Raw genomic sequence first — 23,112 nt, 5'->3', positions numbered from 1 at the left:
ATGGTGTAAATTACTCACCTCTAAATTATCAAAATCCAGCTTAAAGACCCAAAGTTTTAGTCTGGACGACAGCTCATTAATGGATGCCAGGGTCAGGAGAAACTGTTCCGCACAGCCCAGAGGTAGATCGGGGTTCGCGAACTGGAGGAAATTTATTTAAATTTATAATTAACCTGTTAATATTTAATAACCCATTATATTCAACCAAATATACCTGCGCCTCTTGTATTTTGACCTTCTCCTCGTGCGTGGGGAGCATCGTTAGTAATTTCTCGATCCCCTCGCGACCGATAACTGTCGCGTCCATCTTCATTATCGCTATCTTGATCGTCTGCGGCGTTGGCAACTTCTTCATGGCTATGCTGATCGCGTTCGATCGTTTTGTGTCAAGAATCAGGTTTCTCTTTGGTTCCATAAGTTTCTATGTTCATAATTGTATCGTTAATGATTTATATTTATATTTTATGATGTATCGTCAATTTATTTTAAATAAAACTAAATAATTATTGTCAAAAAATAATGTGACCTGCGTAATATTACTTTATATCTTTTTTTGGTTTTTTTAATCATATTTTGACATAAAAAATGATGATATATTTTTTTGTATTAATTTTTATATTAAACCATTTAAGAGCTTATTAACTATTTTAATGCAGTGTGTACAGACTCGGTTTAAAAAAAAGGAAATATATATGAGTTATAGTAGTTGATACTTACTTCCTGTTTTGTTGAAGAGGACGATCGATTACATGAAAAAGAAAATATATAACATTTATTACTAGCGGTACTTCGCGGTTGTTATATAACAGTAAAAATATATGTATAACGGAAGAAAAGAAAGGAATTTTATTCGGAAATCTAAAATCCTGAAAACAGTTATTTGTTTTTAAATAAACTACTTTTAATACCATTTTTTCCCCATTACGTGGGAATTCAAATCTTGTCTTATTCCTTGTGAATATTGTAAAGGGATATTCAGTATAAAATTTCAGTATTTAGGTCAAAGATAGACCAGACATTCATGAGTCGATCAGTGACTGAGTCAGATACTTTTTAAATTAATTGACACATAAAAGGCTATTTTAAAAACAAACGATCATTTTAACTCACCTTGATTATCAAATCGTTGGTCCTGGATTCGAAAAGGTGTTCCAGCATCACTGTATCCACGCTAACCTCTGGGAGATCATCCCAAATGAATCCCCCTACCTTGGTCCTTGCCGGGGACGGCACGGGGTTCTCTTGTATCTCCCGCCAGAAAAGTTTTACCGTCTTTTTGTTTTTCTTTAATGTTGAACTGTTAGAATCGTTCAAGATGTCTGATTGTGATGTCATGCTTGGTAGGTTTTTGGGTAAGCTAAAAAAATTGTTTGGTGGAGGTGGAGGAAGGCCCACTGGCGTCAGCATGTTAGGTGGAGGAGGAGGCAATAGGTTAGGAGGAGGAGGAGGGATAGCATTTAACGGAGGTGACTCCATCTCCTCATCTGAATCGTATCTGAGATCCGAAAAATCAAGATCACATGTGTGGAATTCCCTGTTGATGCAGCCCTTTCTCAACTCTTCCCAGTGTAAATCGTTTTCAGACACTTTAATTTCATGTAGTTTTGTACTTTTCTCTATGGCTGGACTTTTTATAATTTCTGTAAAGTTGATGTTTATTTAGAATAAGTTTTTAGAATTAAATATCGAACTCAATAAAAACTGAATTTTTTTAAGACAAAATATAATTAGAATTTTTTTCTTATACATTTCAAAATCTGTATAGTTCCGTTTAAATACAAAGATTTTTTAATGAATGTAAACATAAACTACCTTTAGATTTCGATTTGGCTAATTCTTCTTTGGCTTTCGAAACGATTCCTGCCATTTCAGAGACCCTTATGGGCTTCTCTTCTGTGGAGGGAGTTAGGGGACTTGTCAACCTCTGAGCAAGGTCTTTAATGCTGTGCTCTCGATTCAGCAGAATTTCCCTGTCATCTTTTGGTTCCGGGGAGAATTCTCGTCCGGCCCTGACTATGGACAGAGTATCTGATGCGTTGACACTGTGACCTAATGTCCCATTCTGGATTCTCTGTTTCAATCCGGTTGTGTATCTTTGGTTTCCTAAACGTTATGCATTAGAAGAGACGATATTTAGAATTAAATAAAAAATAATAAAATGTAAATGGCAACGGAAAAATGGAAATAAATTCAGCGAAAAACATGATAAGCGCAAATTAGTGGGTTAGCGAATGCACAAACCATTCATCAAAACGTCCGGGATGTAACTGGATTTTGTTCTGTTTGTGTAAGTCTTCTCCTCCTTTTGTCCGTGACCACTGACGTCACTGGAATTGTATATGACGGTACCATTAGCGGTGCCGTTTATGTATTTCCCGCTCGAAATAGTATAAGTACCATTGGTGTTTGAGTAAGTTCCGTTGTGATTGTAGGTGCGATTCGGGCTCCACTGGTCGTTCTTTTCAAACAGCCCATTGTAAATGCCATTCGAGTTGTTCAGCAGTTCTTGCTGTTGTATTATGTGATGCGCCTGTCTTGCGTACCTATCCCTCCGTCTCTTGAGAACTGAGCTCAACTCTTTATTTTCCTTGGTATCGATAATGGCTGGCAGGTACTGAGGTCGTGGTGTGTTTATTTTATTGTCTGGTTCCACCGAAACTGGCTTCGCTGTTGGTTGTTAGTGAAATGCAACGTTTAAGGCATAGTCAAAGCGAATGCGAAAAAAAGTAAGACATCGATTACAACTGTAAGTTAAAAGTAATGAAATGGATAAAAGAAATACACTCAACAGATTGAGCATGCAAGGTCACACGGAGCAAAATAATACTATCCATATGGTTCACGTTAACATTCTCAGTGCTTACCTTTCTCTTTGACTTCTTGTTTATTGGACTTTCGTCGTTCAGATGGCGCCAGGTTTAGACTTCTTCGTCGGACTGAAGTTATAACAGATTCATCCAGTTGTCTATAAAGTGAAAAAAATGGTTTTATAAAACACGGCCCAAATTAAAGTAAAAGTAAATACATTTAATATTTTAATTTAAGTTATAAAAGCGATAAAAGAGACTACAAGCTATTCCCCTGCTAGCTAACCTACTGCTCCCACCACTGGAGGTAAGTTTTCATCGTCACATCAAAAGACTAATTTTTTTGCTGAAGTGTGAAGTTTCTAGTATCTACTAAAATAGTTAAGTGTTATACTTATTTAAATTTGTAACGTGATTTTGTTACATACTTGAGTGCGGTTCCAGTTTCATCACCATCTTGGTACTGAAGCACAGCTTCGAATATTTGCAGTTGCCTCAGTAGATCTAAGTCTGTCCCCTCTTTAGACATGTATAGCTGTATAATGTCATCGATACCTTGGTTTTTCAGGGAGTCCACTTGATCGTAATACTTGTCTCTATCGGGTACATTATTAAGGCATCGGTTAATCAGCGTGGTGGCATATATGAGGAGTTCAGTGTCGGAAGCATCGAAGTCTTGAAGGATTTTCATTACGTTGAACCACGGTTGTCTGCTGTTGGAACTGTCTACGGCGGTGATGGCGTCGATAAGGATGAGACAATTTTGTTCCGTGTATTCTACGAAGACTAGAAGGAGTTTGAGAGCAGTTTTGACGACATGCCTGAACTTGCTGGAGATAAGAGAGTAAAGCCACTGGACACAACGCTGGTGGTTCATCACGCCGTGCATGCCGTCAACATAAAGAAGGATCTGCAAAATGATACTGACATTACGAAGACATATATTATGTTTGTTTGATTTCTATTTTCACATAAAGCCTTAAAGCCTGTCTTTATGGCTTTGAAGATATTTGAATTCGTCGTTTCGGGTCGTTTTAAATTGAAAGATGACAAACTGTATAAAAAACCTTTTTTTAATTTTAGTTTTAATATAAAGTATATTTCAAAATATATTTTGCAGTAATTAAAATGGTCTATTATGAAAGAAGTTGCTAATATAACGAATGGTCGTTTTGAATAGATTTTGTTACTTTTCGCAAGTTTTTTTTAATTTATTAGAAAAAAGTTTCAATTATATAAAATAAAATAGCTTGAATTTCTAATAGTTTGGAAAGTAATAAAATGCAAAATCAAAATCAAAAATAAAATCGATCATTGTTATTGCCATCTATGAACTATTACTATTACTACTACTAGCTATTAACAAAGATCGTGTCATTACAACGTAGTATCCATTATTGCCGCCAGAAATATAATGATAATAATATCCTTTTCTGATCCCAAGCCAAGCAGAGTTGGTACTATGAAAACCAGACAACTGACATACTACTTTTCTTTTGTAAATACATACTGATATAGATAATTACAACCATTCTCCGGATAAACAGACACGTTTATACGCACAAATGTCTGTCCTGAGTGGGAATCGAACCCACGACCTGAGGCGCGAAAGGCAAATATCTACCAACCACGCCAATCGACTTGTCAAATAAAATTAATCCTTTTGATTCAAATAAAATTAATTGAAAAAATGATTGAATTTTTATACTTAATTATTTAACTAAATTAAAAAATAATAGCAATGCCCATTTTAAGGATTTGCTAATATTTTAATAATGTATCCCTCCAATCAAACAAAATTTATGATGGGAATTGTGACAATAGCCCAAGGATCAAACCTGGGACTTGCGTGCGGCGCGTAAGCCGTAGCGCTATGATTGGTCCTTATATGGTTTTGCATTACCTTTACATTTTTCTTTTTGTATTTTTAAGAACGTTACGTAAGTATTTTATATAAAAATAATTTATTTGATTAAGTTTGCTTATATTTAACTATTCAACTTAATTAATAACAAAACGGTAGGCGCACTATATCGTTTTTTTTTTTACAATTAATAGGCCAGCGTTTGACCGTTGACTTGCCTGATGTTAAGACACGGTCTACACGCTTGCCTATAAGAAACCTGTTTACTCTGGATTTGAAGACACCAACATTGTACCTATCGGGAAATACGGAAATAGTTCTCGCTCTATCGTTTGGCGTGGTTTGGCGTTCAAAAATTCGCCAGTGGTGACCAGTGGTGACACAGAAGCGCTCACGCAGTACTGACTACCGAATTCGAACGCGCAACGCATCGCATTTTTAACGCTTTTTTGTTGTGCGACAAGTCCTTGAGTCACTGCCATTTCACTCTACTGTAAGCCGCATAAAAGAACTTCGTTTCAACATACTCAAACTGTTGCTTAGCAAAATTTATAGACTTTACCTGGCCAAGCGCTCTTAGAATGTAGTCCAGGTAGTTATGATCTGCCATGGTGGCGACCTGCATGAGGCAGTCGAGGCCCTTGTTGGCGACAAACTCGTGCACCAGGTCTTTGTCTGATTGCAGGATCTGCTTGAGCGTAAACAACGCCCGTCGCAGTTCGCGCCCCTGAGAGTGTAGCAGCCTCTCTGAGGAATTAAAAATAAAACTTGATCATCAATATTTATTTATAACATATTTAAATCCAATTAAAATTTTACATTTAACAGTAAAAGCCGATTGTGATGCTGACTGAAAATAAATATATGCAGAAATATTATAAAAAAGTCAATATAAATATAAAATAATACGTCAATAAAAAATTTTAGTGCCATATTGAGAAAGCCATCTATTGGTTTTACAACGTACCATAGATTAGATTTAAACATCATTTCAATTATATTGCAACATAATAATTTAGTCAATCATTCTCGAAAAAAAAAATCCCGCCGTGACCCCTTATAAAATGCTTACTACCCCGAGATGACATAAGAATCATTGTTTTGCTAGCGTTTGATTTAGGATTATTTTCTTATTTCAGATATAATAAAAATATAAGCGGCTCAAATCAAACTTGGACAATTCTATCATATCAAAAACTACTTACCAATGATGGCGTGTACCCGGACCGAGAGTTGAGTGCGCAGGACCAGCGCATTTTTGCGACTAGAAAATAAAAAACACATTATTATTATTATTTGTAATCTTATAGGTATACAATAGAAGACTTAACATATTTTTTTATTTCAAATATCACATTCTATAAACAATTTATATTCATTGTCAAGACATATGGGTTGTACATAGAACAGCAAATTTCCCTTTTTTTAGTAAAACTTGTACGTTGTAGGGTTCTTCTCTGTCTTTTTATATCCGCTTACTTCTTCTAAGCCACGGAAATGATTTTCACTAATAGAAAGAGCGATAAGCGAGTGTAAATATTTTAAGCAAAATGGCGGAACTATGACGATGTTATGTGTAAAAACCGTTTCACACACATAGAAATTATTCCATGTATTGCGATAAAATTGAAAGTAGAAAGTAACAGCCTGTAAATGTCCCACTGCTGGGCTAAGGCCTCCTCTCCCTATTTGAGGAGAAGGTTTGGAGCTTATTCCACCACGCTGCTCCAATGCGGGTTGGTGGAATACACATGTGGCAGAATTTCGATGAAATTAGACACATGCAGGTTTCCTCACGATGTTTTCCTTCACCGAAAAGCACGAGATGAATTATAAACAGAAATTAAGCACATGAAAATTCAGAGGTGCTTGCCCGGGTTTGAACCCACGTTCATCGGTTAAGATTCACGCGTTCTTACCACTGGGCCATCTCGACTTATTTAAAAAAATTGCGATAAAATTACGCATCTATTATTACCTGTTAATATTATTTATTTAAAATATATTTATATAAACTAACAAGTAATCGCTAATCGTACCTGCCATTTTTTTATTGGCTAATTGTACCCGTGCGAAGCCCGGTCGCGGCTAGTTCATAATGCTTCCTTCATTACAATGATACAGTTAGAAACCTTTGGGCAGTGAGGCCAACTCCTACAAAATATTTCTCCTAGGACCAACTTCAAATTTATCTAAATATCGATTAAAAGCCCTACATTTTTTGTTGTACACTCGTTTTGAGAGGTAATTTCAAATACAAATTAAAAATACATTCAAGTAGTATAAAATTGTTGTTGTATTTATGCAGGTGCATTTCATACATTTACATACATTAATTAATTACCTAACAATATTAATGATGATAACAATGAAATAAAACGATTTTTATTTTTCATTTAGTGACCAGAAATCTAAGCCCGGGCCTCCTACGTGTTGTACAAGCACGCTGACCGTTGAGCTATTGTTTCAATCTCAATATATTATAGTTTTTTGATATTTCAGTTGTAGCCGCGCTTGGAGTTTATATTTTAGTTTGTTTAGTAGTAGTAGTAATAGTAGGTTTAGTTTGTTGGTCGGGTTCGAAGCTTAATATAAATCGTATAGTCGTGCGCTTTTTTTAAGGAAAAACAAAAAATCTTGAATAATAGACCCCTAAAAAACCCCCTAAACACCTTGAATCCAGCGGGATTTCACCCCAAATTTAGGGAAATTTGGGGTGAAAACGCCCAAGTTGGCATCAGTGCCTTTGGGTATTCTGGTTTATTCAGTTTATAACAAACAATGTCATTAAAATAATACAATCGATAAATTTTTCACTAATCCGTATATTTAAACTTTGTTTTACAATAACGGCCTTAATTTTAGCAACTGTTTTGATTTCTCTCTTTCTTTCATCATTTCACATTCGAAAGGATTGTGCATTACTCACCTATTCAGCGCCTGAACATTTATTTATTTATTTTGCAAGTTTTTATAGCAAATTATATCGTAAAAATAAATTATAAATAATTACAATATAAAAATAATTTTATCCTACTTTAATATATATTTATCGTAAGCATTTATTTCAACAAATTCAGACCTCGTGGCATGCCATCCGGTCTGATTTTGGCAAGAATGCTAGCAGCATTTCCGATATGTTTACTTTATTATAATGCATAAATAAGATAATTAAATATGATGATTAAGCGGTTTATATATAATTATTAGGAATTTTAAGGGCTCCACATACACTTTCCACTTTCTAAGAGTCAGCGTCGCTATAAAACAATCAATTTGAAGGGACTTACTCATCAAAATCACATGCGTCTTTAAAATCGTTTTCTGAGCCGAGATCGTCCTCTTCCGAATCCAGGGTTGAGCAAATGGAATCGCGGTACGTGTCACCGATGCCCGAGTCGATCGAGATCTGTCTCATAATGTCGGCTTCGTTGGCTGAACAATCGCAGAACACCGCGTCTTCATTCATAGTCGATTCCATCGTCTCATTATCAGATTCACAGGATGATGATGATGATGACTTATTCAAACTTAGGAAATATTATTCGTTATGAATAATATTTAAATTTCCGCGCTTGCGTCCCCGATCAGTGTTCATTGAGAACTAAGCTGCGCCCGCGCTGATTCAGTTAAATGTGGGAAAAAGGGTAGGTACAACTATTTTATTGCTGGGCATTATACCCTGGACGTTACCTACATTTAAATATACTACTTCATTTGTAACGTTGATTTTGTATTATTATCGAATGTTTGTAATTACCTAGTAAAAATTAAAAATTATTAAAGCTTAACGCTGCATGCATTTCGTGTTTCGATCAACCTGTATATAGCTCTCATAGTGATCTCAAGTTCATTGTGTATCGCGTCTAGTTTTTGTGCATTCTGCTCCACAGCGATTGATCTAAAAACTCCATAACGCTAAACACTCACGGTTTCGCTTGTGTGTAGTGATTTCTACACTTTCTATGGCAAATTATACGTTATTTTATTTCTATTTATCCCAAATATTAAATAAAATTAGCCTACAGCAACGTATAATAATATTTTAATTGCGAAAGTGACTGTCTGTACGTCCTATTTTGATGATATTTGGCATGCATCAAGCTTGAACTCGAAGGAAGGATCTCGGATTTTTTTTATACCGAACTCCTGTCACCCCACCTAACAAGCGGGCAAAGCCGAGAGCGAAAACAATTATTAAATAAAAGAAAATGTTTATATACATATACTTGGATGTGTTATAAAGATATGTATATATATAATAGGATCTTATTTCCGGGAGAATGAGTCACGGCTCATAGCTTTGATATAAAAGTTTTTTAACGTTTTACATAATTTGGCCAAAATCTGATATCAGATGGCTACAGATGTTACCGGGTTACGTGTAACGGTAACCTAAATAATGTACATGTGTCGAATCCGGCTGAACTATTTCGGTCTACGTAAATGGTGCGACGACCTTTACTTTTCAAATACGATTTTTTAGTTAAAAATGTATTTCATTATACTGATACTCACTATACTGATTTTTAACGGCAGTTAGTACGTCCTAGTAGACCGTTATTGTTTTGGAAGCCCACATCGGTGTTTACTCTATTGCTCATAAAATATTTAAGTACAATTTCGGAAAATAATTAAATATATGAGATATTTTATCTACGTGCCAGCAATCAATAAGTCGCTGTCGCAAGACAGTAAAGTAGTTTTTTGTGTTAAGCGTGTAGCGAAAACCAAAGGAATTACAAAAGAGGTTTGATCTAAGATGGATATGAGCGGGTATAAAAGCTGCAGAATCTTCTTCTTGTTAGCGCACCACAGCCGACGGAGCAGCCGACCCCAAATGAATATCCTATACTAACAACATTAGCACACGCATCCTTTAATGAAGACACATTTAATGTGTTTCTATCCTGATGGCCAAATTTTTATACATTTAAGCACAAAATTAATAACATAAATGTAGACTGGAGCTTGATTTCAGTTTGTTACGTCTGCATCCTTTATATCGTCATTTGTCAATCTTCATAAATATAATAGACCAACTGCCATGCATTTCCTCTTTTATTCCCACAATGTTACGCAGACAAGAAATAGTAAGTTTGTACATTTAATATTTTAATATTAATAATTTAAACACTTATAAAAATATTGTGAAAGTTCCGTCGTTTATCAACTAAAATGCTAAAGGTAAACAACACAGTTCTTTGTATATTAGAATGTTTTATTTATCTTCACATAGTTTTACGGGCGCGATCTCTAACCTCGCTACCGATTTTGCAATTATCAAGCGATTTCCATCGAAACGATTAAGCTGAAATTTTGTACACATTAGGTGCGCTGGACAATTTATTCGTCTTAAACAAGAGTTTGTTTGTGTAATTTTAAATAAAAAATTTTATGTGTATTTTGAACGTGTACGATATAGAAAATTGTACTAATTACAAAAAACTACGTAAGTTTTGTTAATTTATTTTTCCAGCTTCGCATTGTCCGATTTATATAAAAGTTTTGTATTCATTTAGTTTATAATATCTACCTTACCTCTTAGACGATTAGAATACGCGAACCTTCAAATCTGATCGTGAATTTAATGCCGGGCAAGCGTCACTGACTTTTCGTATGCTTAATTTTTCTAAGGACCAACGGAAATATAAAATAAATAGCTATCTATTTCACTAAACATGCAATTTTCTAATCTGTTCTTATACAATGGTTACCTCAGCACTATAAACAATAAATATCATACTTCGTTTTACAGATGCAAGTCGGATTATCTACAAAGGGGATATATTTTTTTTAAATGATGAAATTGAGGAAGCGAATCGTGTTTGCTGTGTAGAGGGGACACGGGAAGTGTCCGTAGGGGGCTGAATGGATCAACGCAATTGCATATATTCATACAGACCACTTGTCTTGTTCCGTATGATGTAGTTATTGTTGTACGTATGAGATATAAGGTATAACTTCTTATGTTACAGTATAATTTAATAAACTATCTCTGTTTTAAATAAAATAATGACGATATCCTCTTGATCGATTTCGGCCACGGCGGACGATACGCGCATTCTCTATTCTTTCAGACTCATAAGTCGATGGGATAGACAGCCGAAACAGTTCGCCGACTCCGGACTGGATAACATTTTTATTGACCTGACTCGCGGCTGGAACACATGCTATGGATTTGTGTGGTCTTGTGTGGACCTGTGGACTTATAATCTAGCCTCTACGAGACGGGCTAAATACAGCGAATATATAATCATCTATACAAATAAATAAAATTTAAGTCTGTGATTGCAAAATAACTCTTTTAAAGTTAATATGGCTATTTGCGAGTAAACAATCATTTTTTTAGTTTCGTCTGTCTGTCTGTTTGTCCGGGCTAATCTTCGAAACGGCTCAAAATTACAATTGGAAATAACTGAATTATTATTAATAGTAGTTATAGTTGTTATAATATATGTTGCGGCCATTAGCACATAGATGACGGTGTGCTAAATTCGACAATTTCTGAATCGTGTCCAGATTTTCTGTCGTTCTTTCGTCTTTTCGTCTGATTTCAATATTACATTGATGATATTAAATACTTTGTGGCGTTACCTCGCAATATTATATTTTTGTTTTGAATTTTACAGATATAATTAAACATATATAATTTTATAGATTATTACCGTTTACTTTTTGGGTAACCTATTTCTATGTTTCTATGTTTCTATTGTTAAGTTTTAGCTTTATTTAAAGTTAAATTAGCTTAGAAGGGTTGTAATTTTATTCTATTACTCGCCGCTTACCCATTGGCAACTGTTTGTGGCACGTTCACGTGTAACCCATGCCAAAAATATCGTTGTCTTAGCAAAAGGAAATACTAGACCTAATATGGTTATAAGGAGGCAATATAATATTTCAGTTTTATAATAATTCATTACTTATCTTTGATCTATACATATATACATATAACAAAATTGTAACAGGTCGATGACTGTACATTAAACATATTGGAAAAAACTAATCCCCCATGTTAAAACAACAAAGTTTTTATTAACGTAACAGAAGTCAAAACAACGGTTTTTAGACTTTTTGTCTATACCTTTGTACCCGCATCACGCAAATACTAGTGCACAGAATTGATTGCGGTTTTCACTGATGTATTGTTAGAGGTCGAACTTAAAATATGGGCTGGCTGTTTGACTATTGGTCTGTGCTTTTGTGTGCGGTTCACTAATGTATTGTGGCAGACATTTAAAATTTAGTGTTTGTTTTATTTCAATATATAAAAAACTATTGCCTGCGGCTTCGCTGTAAGTACAGGTAAAGGATAAATGGTTTTATGGAAGTCTGTGATTTTAAAGTAAGAAGCATGAAATGTCATTCTGGTTAGAAAAAAGTATATTACGGCCTTTTTTTTAAACAGTGAACTTACAGCGGTTAAAATAAAAAAATAGTGCCCCGGGGTGCCGTCGGCGGCCCCCGTCAGGAACGAACATCTTTACGATATTTTTTCAACTCAAAACGTGTTTTAAAACTTAGATTATAATTGCTTATATTACTATATTTTTGTCCACCAACAAGCGCCTCCACCTCCTTTATTTAACTGCGCTAATCAATGATTAAGAATTGATTAAAATTTTTTTAGAGAATCCATAAACATTTTTTTAGGATAAAAGTAATTTATTCAAATTTAAATATAAAAAGGCGAATTGTAAGATATAAATTAACTCACTAACTTTATTTATTGACAATTACCTACACAGAATCGTAATATAACATTCAATATAAGTAAACATTATTTTAACTCTGTTCAGAATTCAAATGGAATTAAGTTTTACTTATTGCATGAAATAATTAATTTTGATTCAGAATAATGATATAAATTATAACGGATTTTATTTTGAATATTGTCACAGTAAATTTAATAATTTAACAATATACAACAACAACAGTAAACATGAAAAATGTATTTAAAAGTTGCAAACAATCGAAACAGAGTCTATACTACGATATACACTATAAATAAAGTCGTAATAGCTTGATAAATAATAGTCTAATATTTTCCAATAAATAGTGTTATATAAATTTCGTGTTTTAGACATTTATAAAATAAATCGATCATTGTTATTGCATGGAGCGCCATCTATGAACACAGATATATAGTTATTAAGAAAGATCGTGCCATTACAACGTAGTTATAGAATAGGAAGGCGGACGAGCATATGGGCCACCTGATGGTAAGTGGTCACCAACGCTCTTAGACATTGGCATTGTAAGAAATGTCAACCATCGCTAACATATCCAATGCGCCACCAACCTTGGGAACTAAGATTTTATGTCCCTTGTGCCTGTAATTACACTGGCTCACTCACCCTTCAAACCGGAACACAACAATATCAAGTATTGCTGTTTTGCGGTAGAATATCTGATGAGTGGGTGGTACCTACCCAGACGAGCTTGCACAAAGCCCTACCACCAGTAGTATCCATTATTGCCGCCAATAAATCTGTTATTTTACTCCACTGTTAGCCGTGTAAACGAACTTAGTTCCAAAAACGCCGTATTTACGTTTTTAAAAGCATGCAAGCAGACAGTTTTTTATAGGTTGTACTTTTTATAGTTTTGACATATTTCAAAAGGTAGCAGGTCGTTTGATATAATACTCATATTTGTATATATTTTCGGTTTGTAAATAACTTTGTAAGTTAAAAGTTTATAGGTTAGTCAGTTAATTCGTTTCGGCGCCGCATATATATTTTTTTCATTGTTTTTTTAAAGTTATACTTAGCCGGTTAGGTAGGCAAGTTATATTTTTTTTAAATGCACATTTTTCAGTTTTAAAAGGACACAATTTTCTACATTTAAGTATATCGGAATAGATTTAAGAAAATGCTGTTTTTCTCATGGCCAATGGTTTGTTGTCCTATCTAGATACGGGTGCGATGACCCTAATATATTTTCAATTTATGTTCTTAATGATTTGCTTAATTGAATTTAGAATAAAATATATATATGTACACACTAGACAGTTACTATTATATTCTATAATACTTTATTATATGCATAAGTCCATAATTATTATCCATATTAAGTTTAACGACAAGTTGCACCTACCTTACTTCATTACGTGCATTTGTTACCTACTTATATGTACGTAACAAATGAATGAAGGTTAAGGCACTTGGTTGAAATGAATTTTAAAAGAACTGAAATATATCTGCTTACAAAGCCCTTGTCCTAGTTCGGTGACCTGAAGCGACCTGCGCTCGAACCACTCGTAAGTTTATATTTATTCTTGACTTATATTTTTTGTTTCAATGTATTGTTTATAAGCTCACCTGTCTTGTAAGCCTTCCAGTTCTTCATCCTGTTCCCCGAGAGTGGAATCCAGGTCTAAATAGGGCCCGTAGTCACCGTCCTTGAACACCTGCAGTGTTGCATCGTCCAGCTGCAACAATTGTTTTTAATACATATAATATATAATTAATTAAAATGACTAAGTATTTATAGCGCCATCTATGTGTTGCTTTAAAAACTAGATTGTCATGTAAAAGTTTTGTTTCAGTGTTACGATGGTATTGAGGAGATACGAGAGGGCGCTGTATGTATTCTGAGTATTAAAATGATTACTAAGAAAAAGAGATTACTAAAGAAAAGTCATGAATGAAACAAAAACATTTTAAAAAGATTATCAAATTGCTTTAAAAATTATTCATTCAATAACACAACACATGATTTAACATAAAGTATATGCATACTTATTTAATAATTTTATTTTATTAAGGACTGAATGTTTTTACAACGACGATAAAACGATCTCGTTCCTGGCGATTATAATAGAATAATTTTTTGATTTATAATAGGTAAGCAGACAGGCAAATGGGCCTCATAGACCTTGGTGCTGTAAGAAATATTAACCATTCCTTACATCACCCATGCCCCACAAACCTTGAGAACTAAGAAATTATACCTAGTGCCTGAAAACACGTATACACTGGCTCACTCATACAAAAAAAAACAGAACACAACAGTAAACCTAACCTACTAGAGGTTAGGTTTATCGGTAGAATAAAAATAAATATTATAGCATAAATAAATTGTTATCAAATTCAGCTTAATATTTTAGACATAAGTTTGCCCTAGACATCATTTAATTATTATTGTAATCTCCGACTCCGCGTGATATATATATAGAAGTTGCAGCGCTGAAGCAAACCGCTATTTGTTCACACTGAACGAGGGCTGTCCCAAAAACGAAATGTGTCAACAAATAAATTTAGATATTAGTGAAGGTGTAAACGCGATGTCTTTGCGTCTTCGGATCTAGCGCGTGGCGGATAGTGGCCGGTGGACAACACTCGGAATAACAATAATTTCATGCAAAACATTTCCTGTTTTACGTAAATATCATTGTATATACCACTATAATTTTAACTAATTTGCTTAATAACGTGTAAATTAAAAAAATATTATATTACACGTGATAATTACATTATGATCATACAAATTAATTACGGATTCTTACTTAATGTATATTTTATTTTTATATGTGGCTTGTCTGTTTGTATACATATATTAAATGAATATATATTAAATGAATCTGCCTTACGGTTGCAATTGTTTTTGGGATTTTCTGTCAGAAGCTGTTGCACTCGGCGCTCGTCTCTGATTGCAGTTCTATCTGTATATCGTATAGTCAATCGCATGCGCGGTTAGCTCGTCCTTGAGATTGACCGCCGCGGCCGTGAATCGGACAAGATTACATTATTCTTAAGAAGGTAATTGATTCTTTAAAATTATTAAGGTCATCAACTCCCGAACTATTCGTCTAAAACCGATGACAGTATACCAACTTAGTTTCTAAATATTAAAAAAAAACGCATTAGTAAACAACACATAATCCATACTAATATTATAAAGAGGTAAAGTTTGTGTAGTTGTACGGGGCAATCTCTGGATCTACCAAACCGATATTGAAAATTCTCTTACCAATAGAAAACCACAATATTTGCGAGTGACATAGGCTATATATTAACGCGAAAAATGAAAAGACTTTTTCGTGGTAGTGGGTATTGCAAAGTTAGTCGGAGCAAAAACGGTCGAATGAAAATGTTTCTTACGAACGCTGCCTTAACGATGAGAGATATATGATTGAGTTCTAGAGAAAAGTTGTAAAGCTTGATAATGCCTACAAAAAAATCAGCGACAAGGTATTTCTTACTTTTATATTTAAGTCAATAAAGTAGTTTTTTATATTAAAAAAAAAATAATCGTTAGGTCAAGTTTATTGGTCGTATTATCAACAATTATGAATTCTTATCAAAATAAGTAAACTTTTCACCACATGTGTTTAAAACAAAAGGCTTTTCCCTTTTACTGTACATAATTTGGACCAATGGTTAAAGAGATAATACGACATAGGTATGGAAACGCCACCGTGTTGTATTCTATTGATTGATATTTCTATTAAACGTTTATTTCATATACAACACGTCAATTTATTTAGTATAAATAAATTGCTTTATTACAAGGAAATTTTTTTTATGTAAAATCTTTTTTTACAGTTTGTTTTTTGGTTGCATAGCTTAAGAGATAATCTAAATATCAGATAAGTAACACAACCTTATTAATGTTCAGCCAATCGGTCACAAGTAAAAATGTTTACCGCCCAACGAAGTGGGCACGGGTCAGCTAGTCTTTTTATACAAATATAGTCCCAACTAATATTATAAATTGCGAGTGAGTTTGTTTATTTGTTTGTTACACCCTTAAGTCTTAACAAGTCAATTATCAGCCCGATTACCGTGAAATTTTACATAAACGTTGTCAGGGGTACAGAAAAGGAAATGGGGTACCTAATACCTGGACCCCCTCACACGCGGGCTAGCGATAAAATAGCGCTAGATTTTGTATAAAATTGAAATATTTTTAAGCTGCGGTTGATCCGCACTTTAATGGTATGTATTAATTCTAAATTAAAATGCATGATTCGATTTATCCGTGACCGTTTCTTCTCAAAAACTAACGCGTTTAATTGATTTTATTTTTACTCGACTCCGGTTTTTTTTTTCATTTACACGATTGTATATTAATCTGCGTGTTCGATAGGCGACCATTACCTCGATACGAATAACTTTGAACATTTGTAATTGAGACGTTAGGAATATTCCCATTTATTGGTCTCTGTAAGCAGGTGTGGTTTATTATCTAATGCATCTAGCGTATCGAGCCAAATGGTGGCAGGGAACCAGCCTAGCAGCTAAACCTTCCTCGAGGTGGATTGACGTCAGGGAGGCATCAGGCCGTGTCTGCCAAATTACTTTTTTGCAATGTTTACAAACACTGCGCCGAGCCAAAATAAATAGTATACGGGCAAGCGCATGATGATAGTCACAAATAGTCATTATTATCTTTTTTTTTTTTAATTATATAGGGATTATAGAGTATTAGTCTATGTACTCTATAGTCTTTAGGCACGAGGAAAATAAAATAACAAGAAAGTATGTACTTATGAGTAAAGTAAAAAAAAAGTTTTCCGAGAGCCCTTGATGATGATATTACAATATTGTCATTATAAATGTAGACAACATTTGCTAAATAAGATTTTAATAAAAACGGACCGGAGTTCTAGTGCTAATTAATACGAGTAGAAATAGAAGTGACGAGTCAACTCCTAAATGTTGATCGTTAGTCATATACTAAAATTATGGGAAATCACATGTTGCTACAAAAGACGGCCTTGTTTTATGTTTGCTTGAGATTAAATCATTATAGTGATAGGAAAAAAAAATGTTTTTAATGATTTCTGGAAAAGACAATAAAAAATCCTACGGTGTACATAAAATGTGACTGAGAGAAAATAAAAAAATTGCATGTTTAACGTTTAGGTGAAAACAATTGTTATTATTATATTTTAATACGAAATATTTGTTTTAATAACATCGATTGACCGGTTTCGCCAACAAGGGTTTTTCGGAAGCAGCCCGGAGTGTGAATATTTGCCAGGTAAATATTTTTGTCCCTCGAAAAGTTATCAACGTAAATGATGTTATTGTGATTATACATACTTTGTCCCAGTGGTTGTTGGCACTTGCATAAACGGTTCTGAGGTAGTAACATAAGCTTTACAATAAAATTGTACGACCACTGCTAATTCTAAATATATATATATATATATATTATCATTATTTAAATTATTCTGATATTACACAAAGTTTTAACATAATATCGAGTTAAAATGGAACGAAATGTTGTAATGCGTGCAGATACCCGTATTATACTGTTTTCATATCATAGATAAACAGACTAACGAATGTCGCTGTGATTATATTTCCACATTATTTCGCGGTCGTTGCTGATGTTAATGTTAATACAATTTATTGGCGCTCTTCGCTTCAACGCTGATGTCATTTAAATATGGCTTCCAGTTGAGAAGTATCTTTATCCATTTAAAGTTATAATCTGGTCGTATACATACGCACGCCGCTGTTTTATTAGATTGTTAGTATACTATCAATTAAACGGGAGCAACGAAATGGTATCTAGGTTTGTTTGCAAGTTACAACTAATCTATTAAGATTAAAACGATAGTGGAGGTGATTCCGTTTTACACGAATATTTAACTAATTTAACTTAACAACACGCTATCCAGTTTAACCTTAAAAACGAGACAGCAATATTAATATCAAACTACTTTAGATATTGTCTTTTTCGAACTATTATTTTCGTGTTGATAATACCCATATTGAGTTTTATTGGTACTCACTGACAGACATTCATATATTATAATAGCACTACGTGATAACCTTCATTCGCTCAGCGAGAAGAGCGATCCGAGTCATGATATTATTATCCGGAGAATAACAGGAGTTACCGACATAGCTTGAAAAAGCAGGCCGAGTGTGAGTGAGTTGGTCACTTAAGGCGAAGGATGGTCGACGGATTAAAATCAGTCGGTGCTAGAGCGAAAACTGCAGATTAAGGATGTGTCGGGATCCGACTCAATGCAGAAGGAGCATAAGCCTTGGAGAGGCTACATTAAGTCGTAGTTGTATTGAAAATGATATGTTCAAATTTTAAGGAACTTATAGGTTTAACTTGTGCGTTGAAAGTCAATCAGTCAGACCACTCTCGTTACTCCATTCCATTTATCAATCAATATTTAGTCAGTGTTAAATACATATTATTCAAATTTTATCAACAATCATTTATCAGAACTAGTATCAATTTCCTTTATAATATCTCTTTTATTTTTAAATGTGGGTTAATTTTCTATTTTTCTCAGTTTTTAATTTAATTATATAATTTTAACAGGAAAACAGTAATAAGAAAGAAATTTGTAGTGAAACTTTGAATGTGTTCATAAAAACAACTGTTTACGCTTCCCGGTTTAATATTAAAGCTAAATCACATTGAATATTATTTATTTATTTTAATTTTTGTTTAATAATGTACAGTAACAGATCCTGTTATCTGTAGGAACAAGCTGCAACTCACCGCAAACACGAGCGTGAAGTGTCAGAAAGTGATATGCGACACTGACTAAAATAATTACAACTTTCAAAGGATATTATTATAGGTATCAAAAAGCCCATCACTGTAATATAAGTTGAAACCTACTTCGACAATTCACGAGTGAGATGCGAAATGGCTTCTCAAAGACCTCTGCTCTTACGCAGCTGTTCTAATGTACCTCGAGTCCAACTTCATTCGTCAATTGAGTTGTCATTTGTTAAATGACGTCAGAGACGAATACGCTGATGGATACATCATACTGTCGAATTGTTTACTAATTAGTATTCCTCTGTAGTTGAATTTCGACACACATAGTATTTCTTCATTGATTAACGTAATTTTTAACGTAAAACGTTGAAAGTTAATCGATTATGTGATAGAAAGTGTCAACTGTCAACACGTAAGGCCAAGTACCAAGTTGTTGTGTCGTGTGTTAATGCTGTAAAGAAGTCTGGTTGTTAATGTAACGGTTGTTCAGAGCTGAGGCAGCGGTCAGCGGTGACAGGTTGTAGACGCATTATAACAACTACCTGTTGACTGTCTGTGTATTGTCTCGCCTCTCGACTCGAGACTCGAGACTCGAGACTCAAACTGGTTGCCATTGTTTTACTTGACGTTAAACGTCGGTGGAGTTAGCTCCATTACGCATTATGATCCTAAGATCATAATGCGTAAAATATTTCATACGACCTGCCCTGTCGAACAGACATTGGACATGAAAGATGGAGGTTTCGATTTCCTCTATCTACTTCGAAGTAACGTCAATGACTTTCGTGTAAGGCTTACATAGACAAATAACATTATTATATTATATAATTAAGTGTTTTAAAAAAAAAATTTAAAACTTGTTCATATGAGTAGATAAATCATAATTATAAAACAATCCGGTTACAGCGAAACTGCGCGTTTCACAGTCCATAAATCATGAAGAATGAGGTTTCCTATTACGAATCTTGAATAAATGTCTTAAAAAGTAAAGTTTAAAACTACCACTAATATCTATTCAGTGGTTTACACGAGACGCATGCACAGGCACGGCCCCGATATCATGACGTACATACTACCTTTGTTCAGTGGTGTCGTCCACCACTCCACATCGTAAAGGCTAAGATATATCATCTACATCTATGACTAATACTAATAGGCTGCTAACACACATTTTAATAGAATCATTTAAACACTCAATTGCTCACTCGTTCGCATTGACCGATCTCAGTCTTGGTTTTCGGAATATAATCATTTAAAACATCACCTATGTCATTCATTAATTTTGTAATATAAAAGTAATACTTTTTACCCCAGAAAACGTGTATTCAAAATTTCATGACGATCAGTTGAGAAGTTAAAACGTGAAAGCTAACAAACAAACAAACAAGCTCACTTTAACTCACTTCATTATATTAGTAAGGAGTACCATTAAAATTATTTAACTGGTTTTTATTTATTTGGAGAAATTGTAGTTAGCTTCTGCTAATAACAAATATTTCTATCAAGACATGCTCAGAAGGAGCGAGGAGAACGGTGATAGTGGGACACTCTCGACCCGTGAACTTCACATGAAGTAATGCTGTGGCTCTTTCGACTCCAGTCCTGTCCGTTTAACGTCACAAGAACAATGAGAGTGAGAGACAGAATAGAAATCAGTAGCTCTAGTCGAGTTTGGAAGTTGGCAAAATGAATGAAGTGAAGTGTGCTTCACGTAACCGTGACTAAAATTCGCGAGCTCAGTACGAAAACCCTTTACGGCCTAACATATATTTACACAATAAAGTACGGGCGCTTATAAATGGAGCAACGTGGGATGTGCTCGTACAATTTATTAAACGAAAGATTTGCACATCAGATATGTGCTTCTGTTTTAGACACATTAACGCTTTACTTTTTTAGTCGAACCAAACTATTGGAGGTTACGATAACAAAATTAGCTGTTTATATATTGGTCAAGGTTTGAAATAATAATACCTTGTACAGAAATACATTTTGATAAATCGATATTGTGGAACGATCGATTTCAAATTCAATTCCAACTATATTTTAGTGTAATTGGCTTTTGAATCGACAAATCTGTCATGTCCGTTTTACGTGACGACTGACGCCAACACCGGTTTATAACGCGACTCGAACCGGGGAAGACAGGAGAGAAACAGAGTACACTTTCATAAAGATGCTTGTATAGAAGATATTAAATATGTGCGACGATGCTCAAAAGAAAATAAATTTTGATTGCCGTCCTGATTTGATATCGACTTGTTAAATACTAAGCGCATTGATTTATAGTTTTAGATTATTCAAATAATAATTGAGTCACCGAAGCCTATTGTTTTCATTCATCATACCGACCTATAATGCCTGTCCAGGGCGCGCCGGCTGCGTGGGCGCAGGTACGCTCAAACAGATTTATACCGAAATAATTGTTGCGGCGCGGATGCAATTATTGCAATGTTATATCACTCACCTGAGCGGCGGCGCAAATATTTAGAACAGATAATTTTAGACAAATACCACGATGAGTAAGGCGTATTACTAACGCTATTTACGTGTAAGTTACGTTCAGGCTCCGTTGAATACGTAAAACATCGCGATATGCTTATACAAGATCTTTCTGCGAGTTTCGGAGAAGACGTCCAACAATAAATCATATTATATTATTTATTGTGCATATAAGAATTTAAAGCCTAAATGTCTGATGATTTATATTGTAATAGTGCTAAAGTTCGGTTACTCACCCGATGTGGAGCTTGTAGCAAACGATGCACAGCAGCTATTTGGTACGAGAGAGGAATCGTTGTATTAAATGTGTGGTACAAAGGTCTAGGGGGCTCCCTCACATTGTACTCCATAAAAGGATCCAAGTCGTTCAAGTATTGAACTCTGCACACGAAAGAATCCGCCCCTAGTTCCCGCATTGTCCCATTCACCCTGTTTTCATTCACTTTCACTAATTCAATCATAATTTAACACTATCACTGAGCGAATCTATTAAATCACAGTATTACATCGCTTATGTTACCTACTGAATTAAAACATTTTAGTACAAACAATACACAGTAATCATATTTAAATTTCGAATTCACGATCATAAGTAACGCGCGAAGCCGTTTTTTTTTTATTGAAACGAGTGTATTCGACCAGTCAGCCAGTGTTCGAGCGCCGACTGAAGAATCGTGTCGCGGAAACACGTGCTGGTCTGGTCGCCGCTTAAGATAAGTGTCGCGATGTATGATTAGGTTAGTTATTAAGTTTTGAGAACAAATGATCTTATAAACTAAAGTAATATAAATATAATAATAAAAAATGTTCTTTGTAACGCCGTTTTGGGAGCTAATATTTTAGGACTATACTTACTTCATTTTATGTTTTATCTTTTATTTTTCTTTTTCTCAAATACATAATATAATAATGTAAATGAGTAATTATCATTAATATATTCTTCATTATAATGATTTAAAACAATCATCAATTACAGCCGATGTGAACGGTTGCATGTTGTCGTGGTTCTTTGATGATCTAATGCGATGAATTTCCTCTTATCCATACATATGTATGTATAAAAATAACTTAATTTAACATATTTAATTAATTTCTTTTATGTTTTTACATTTGATTAATACTTTTTTAAGAATAAAAATACATATTTGGAGTTTTTACAGAAATGGTAGTTTTAAAACAAAATGTTTAATTTTACGTAGTTTCAAAGTAGTTTTTTTAAGTGGCCTATGAAAACGACCATATGTTTTTATTGTAAGTATAAATGTTGCACTGAAGCATCAGTAAGTACTCCGGGTCTCATCGTCAGACGATCCGGTTTCTTGACCCACAGCACGCCGTCTCCTTCGCACAATTTGAGTAGGAGTAAAAAAACGCTCAAAGCAAAGAAGTTCTTGATATCTTAACACTTTCAAACACAATAATGATTTAATTAAACTGCTTATTTTTTGTAAC

The 23,112-nt window shown here is 34.2% G+C and overlaps 1 protein-coding gene across 1 annotated transcript in view; it reads right to left on the bottom strand.

The window, feature by feature from the left end:
• The window catches only part of LOC126780366 (FH1/FH2 domain-containing protein 3), a 28,659-nt gene extending 6,361 nt beyond the window's left edge, over positions 1–22,298 (bottom strand). The window contains exons 1-12 of the mRNA XM_050504813.1: positions 21,897–22,298; positions 13,995–14,104; positions 5,877–5,935; positions 5,234–5,418; positions 3,236–3,717; positions 2,865–2,965; positions 2,242–2,667; positions 1,813–2,103; positions 1,111–1,640; positions 718–720; positions 215–421; positions 19–141 (exon numbers count right to left, since the gene is read on the bottom strand). Of these exons, the coding sequence (XP_050360770.1) occupies positions 19–141; positions 215–421; positions 718–720; positions 1,111–1,640; positions 1,813–2,103; positions 2,242–2,667; positions 2,865–2,965; positions 3,236–3,717; positions 5,234–5,418; positions 5,877–5,935; positions 13,995–14,104; positions 21,897–22,121 (2,742 nt within the window). The 5' untranslated portion in view covers positions 22,122–22,298. The remainder of the gene's footprint in view (positions 1–18; positions 142–214; positions 422–717; positions 721–1,110; positions 1,641–1,812; positions 2,104–2,241; positions 2,668–2,864; positions 2,966–3,235; positions 3,718–5,233; positions 5,419–5,876; positions 5,936–13,994; positions 14,105–21,896) is intronic.
• Positions 22,299–23,112: the final 814 nt, after the last annotated feature.

The sequence above is a fragment of the Nymphalis io genome, chromosome Z (assembly GCF_905147045.1).
Source record: "Nymphalis io chromosome Z, ilAglIoxx1.1, whole genome shotgun sequence".
NCBI lineage: Eukaryota > Metazoa > Arthropoda > Insecta > Lepidoptera > Nymphalidae > Nymphalis > Nymphalis io.
Note: the sequence above shows the minus strand (reverse complement) of the source record. Positions and strands in the feature narration are given on the sequence as shown.